The following is a 4,734-nucleotide window of genomic DNA, read 5'->3' as shown; positions in this document are numbered from 1 at the left end:
CTGGCACTGCTGGGACAGGAGCAGACTCCCCGAGATTTCCTGGTGCACCAGGCAGGGGTGCTGGGTGGGCTTGTGGAGGTGCTGCTGGGAGCCTTAGTTCCTGGGGGTCCCCCTACCCCAACTCGGCCCCCATGCACCCGTAATGGGCCCTCTGACTGTGTCCTGGCTGCTGACTGGTTGCCTTCTCTGCTGCTATTGTTAGAGGGCACACGCTGGCAAGCTCTGGTGCAGGTGCAGCCCAGTGTGGACCCCACCAATGCCACAGGCCTCGGTGGGAGGGAGGCAGCTCCTCACTTTTTGCAGGGTCTGTTGGGTTTACTTACCCCAACAGGGGAGCTAGGCTCTGAGGAGGCGCTTTGGGGCGGTCTGCTACGCACAGTGGGGGCCCCACTGTATGCTGCCTTTCAGGAGGGGCTGCTCCGTGTCACTCACTCCCTGCAGGATGAGGTCTTTTCCCTTCTGGGGCAGCCAGAGCCTGATGCCAATGGGCAGTGCCAGGGAGGTGAGTGTGGCCAGGGCTGGGGCTGGGATGTGGCAGGGCAAGGAAAGTGAAATTGGGGTAGTTCTCTTCCTTACTCTTTCCCTCCTAGGTAACCTTCAACAGCTGCTCTTATGGTAAGTAAGAGGGGACCAGTTCTGAGGGATTGGGCCTGGAAAATCTGGAGGTTGAGAGCTGACGACATCAGCCTCTAGAGAGGAAAACTGATGGGAGGAGTGTGGTTTAGTGGTTTTGGAGTGTGACTGTCTGGGTTGGTGTCCCAGCTCCACCTCTTCCTAGCCATATGACCTTGGGCAGGTTAATAATCTTTCTATACCTCAGTTTCCCCATTTATAAAATGAGAATGATAATATTAGTTACCACAGAGTTGTTGCACCCCATTAAATGAGTTGATACTGTGCATGCAAACAAAACAGTGCTGGCACATAGTGCTTAATAATGTTAGCTAGTAAAGATGGGATTTGGAAAATAAGGACACAGCTGGATTCCTCTACCCTCTTCCTACTTCAGTACAACGGTGCCAGAGCATAGTTAGACATATTGAGTTGCTGAGCAGATTTCCTAACAGGAGGCCCGCTGAGGGTTGTGTTTAAGCTATCTAAAAGCATATGAAGAAAGGAGACAGAAGGGAGCCAGGTGGACAGAAAGAATTCCAACTGGGGCTTCTCCTAGGTGATTTTGGAGCTTGGCGGGGCAGCTCTCTCCTTTTTGCCCTGTCGCAGCATTTCAACCAGTAATGCCTAAACTCTCAGGGACCTTGCTTGTAGAAAAGCCTATGCCTGCCATGCCCCTTGAGGGCTCTGAGTCAGGGTCAGAATCTTCAGCCAAAGGAAATGTGAACTGACCAGATCCTGCCTGCTCCTCCCTCTGTACCCAGGGGCGTCCGGCACAACCTTTCCTGGGATGTCCAGGCGCTGGGCTTTCTGTCTGGATCACCACCCCCACCCCCTGCCCTCCTTCACTGCCTGAGCACAGGTGTGCCTCTGCCCAGAGCTTCTCAGCCCTCAGCCCACATCAGCCCACGCCAACGGCGAGCCATCACTGTGGAGGCCCTCTGTGAGAACCACTCAGGCCCAGCACCACCCTACAGCATTTCCAACTTCTCCATCCACTTGCTCTGCCAACACACCAAGCCTATCACTCCACAGCCCCCTCCCAGCACCTCTGCCATCTGCCAGACCGCTGTGTGGTATGCAGTCTCATGGGCACCAGGTGCCCAAGGCTGGCTACAGGCCTGTCATGACCAGTTTCCTGATGAGTTTTTGAATGCGATCTGTAGTAACCTCTCCTTTTCAGCCCTGTCTGGCTCCAACCGCCACCTGGTGAAGCGGCTCTGTGCTGGCCTGCTCCCACCCCCTATTTTTCTTTCTTAAAAAATAATGGCATGCCTCATGAATTTGTGTGTTATCCTTGCCCTGAAGGCCTGCCCCCTGTTCCCCTCACCCCAGACATCTTTTGGGGCTGCTTCTTGGAGAATGAGACTCTGTGGGCTGAGTGACTGTGTGGGGAGGCAAGTCTACAGGCTGTGCCCCCCAGCAACCAGGCTTGGGTCCAGCATGTGTGCCAGGACCCCACCCCAGATGTCACTGCTGACACTATTTGCAGGAGATGCAGGACTTGGGCCCAAGGAATTGTGGGCAGCCTTGGGGAAAGCAAAACAGGTTAGTGATGGAGAGCCAACTAAGGTCGGCCATGAGGAAGCTCTTTGGGTGTGATGTAGGACAAGAAGAGAATGGAGAATTGGATGAGAGGTGGGGGAAGCAGGAGATTAAAGAGTTAGAAGATTTGGGTCACAAGTAGGAGGTGAGGGGGGATAAATATTGAGGAAAGAGAGCTAGTATAATGAATAGAGGCACTGTAGCAGTGGTTACCAAATTTTAGTGTGTATCACAATCATCAGGAGAACAGATTTTTTTCTTTATTCTTTTTTTTTCTTTCTTAAAAAATAATGGCATGCCTCATGAATTTGTGTGTTATCCTTGTGCAGGTGCCATGCTAATCTCTGTATCATTCCAATTTATTTTGTGTATGTGCTATTGAACCGAGCACGGGAACAATCCCCGTGCCAGATTACCATGCTAGATTGACTTAATAAAAACCTTTGGGGAGGCTGGACGCAGTGGCTCACGCCTGTAATCCCAGCACTTTGGGAGGCTGAGGCAGGTGGATTGCTTGAGCTCAGGAGTTTGAGACCAGACTGAGCAACATGGTGAAACTCTGTCTCTACTAAAAATAGAAAAAAAAAATTAGGTGGGTATAGTGGTGCATGCCTGTAATCCCAGCTACTCGGGAGGCTGGGGTAGGAGAATCCCCTGAGCCCAGGAGGTGGAGGACGCAATGAGCCGAGATCGCACCACTACACTCCAGCCTGAGTGTTAGAGCAAGACCCAGTCTCATAAGTAAATAAATAAGCCTCTGGGGGAAAGAGTCCAGACATCTGCATCTGCTTTTTTTTTTTTTTTTTTTTTTTGAGACAGAGTCTCATTCTGTCACCCAGCACCCACACTGGAGTGCAGTGGTGTGATCTTGGCTCACTGTAACCTCTACATCCTGGGCTCAAATGATCCTCCTGCCTCAGCCTCTCAAGTAGCTGGGACTACAGGTGCACACCACCACACCTGGTTAATTTTTGTATTTTTGGTAGAGATGGGGTTTCGCTATGTTGCCCAGGATGGTCTTGAACTCCTGGACTCAAGCAATCCTCCTGCCTCAGCCTCCCAAAGTGCTGGGATTACACCTGTGAGCCACTGTGCTGGGCCTCAGGCATCTGTGTTTTAATAAGCATCTCTGTGTCTGATGCACATAAAAGTGTAGAACTCATGGACTAGAGTTAGTTTGCTCTTCTTTTCCACTGACTGTAATGTCTTTTGCTTATTATTATTTTTTTGTCTTTTTTTTTTCTTCCTTTTTGTGGAGAACGGGGTCTCGCTATATTGCCCAGGCAGGTCTTGAACTCCTGGGCTCAAGCTATCCTCCCACCTCTGCCTCCCTGAGAGCTGGGATTACAGGCGTGAGCCATCCCGCCCGGCCTGCATTGTCTTTCAAAACACTTTAGTCATAGGAACTCTAAGGCAACTGTCTCATTTGACAGTGGAGGAAACTAAAGAAAAGGCAGGTGACTTGCCTAGAGTTATACAGCTAAGGGCAGAGGCAAGACTTAAAACCCAGCATTCTGACTCCCAATCCACTGCTTTTCCACTCACATTGTTCCTCTCTTTCTCCTAGTTGTGGGGTCCCCCCCGGGGATTTCGTCCTGAGCAGATCCTGCAGCTTGGTCGGCTCTTAATAGGTCTAGGAGATCGGGAACTACAGGAGCTGATCCTAGTGGACTGGGGAGTACTGAGCACCCTGGGGCAGATAGATGGCTGGAGCTCCACTCAGGTAACACATTTCCTCCTCCTTACCACTTCCCAAACACTCATCCCACAGACACAGCCCCGGAGATCATCTAAAGCCCAAGGAATTTTTTCCTGTGACCTTACCTGGTCATTCTTTCTATCTTTTGTTGAGACCCCCTACTAGTGACCTTCAGGACTCTGATTTATTCACTCTGAGGCCCTGAACACATAATACTGTCTCCTACCTCTTTTCCTGGAGGCCTCCTCTTTTTCTATCCTTTTCTTTTCTGAGTCCTCGGCCTTCCCCGTGACTCTTTAGGTCTTAATAGTAACAGAATGTAACCCAGCAACACCTATGACTTCCCTGTCCATTCATTCTCCATAACTTTTCTGCTTCCCCTCTGCCCCCAACCCCCACCCCAGCTCCGTGTTGTGGTCTCCAGTTTCCTACGGCAGAGTGGTCGGCATGTGAGCCACCTGGACTTCATTCATCTGACAGCGCTGGGTTATACGCTCTGTGGACTGCGGCCAGAGGAGCTCCAGCACATCAGCAGCTGGGAGTTTAGGTCACTTGTGAAGGGGCTGAGGGTGGTGGTGCTGAGGTAAAGGTGGACTTACGGGGGAAAGAAGGATCATGAAGGTCTGGTCCCATGGAGGAAGGGAACTCATCTGAAGCCATCTCTTCCTTTGTCTCATGACCACAGCCCCTTTCGCTGAAGCTGAATTCTTCTTCCTTCCTTCCCACTGTTCTATAGCCAAGCAGCTCTCTTCCTGGGCAGCCTGCATCTCCAGTGCTCTGAAGAACAACTGGAGGTTCTGGCCCACCTCCTTGTACTGCCTGGTGGCTTTGGCCCAATCAGTAACTGGGGGCCTGAGATCTTCACTGAAATTGGCACC

The 4,734-nt window shown here is 51.4% G+C and overlaps 1 protein-coding gene across 1 annotated transcript; it reads left to right on the top strand.

The window, feature by feature from the left end:
- STRC (stereocilin) lies at positions 1-2,165 on the top strand (the record flags this gene model as incomplete). The annotated part of the gene is given in 4 exon segments (XM_011941207.1): positions 1-502; positions 591-615; positions 1,377-1,861; positions 1,909-2,165. Coding segments are annotated over 4 exon segments (1,269 nt in total), but the record flags the coding sequence as incomplete, so codon positions are not given.
- Positions 2,166-4,734: the final 2,569 nt, after the last annotated feature.

Source organism: Colobus angolensis, unplaced genomic scaffold, assembly GCF_000951035.1.
Source record: "Colobus angolensis palliatus isolate OR3802 unplaced genomic scaffold, Cang.pa_1.0 Scaffold199, whole genome shotgun sequence".
In the NCBI taxonomy this organism is placed as follows: Eukaryota; Metazoa; Chordata; class Mammalia; order Primates; family Cercopithecidae; genus Colobus; species Colobus angolensis.
This window is presented reverse-complemented; position numbering and strand designations above follow the sequence as displayed.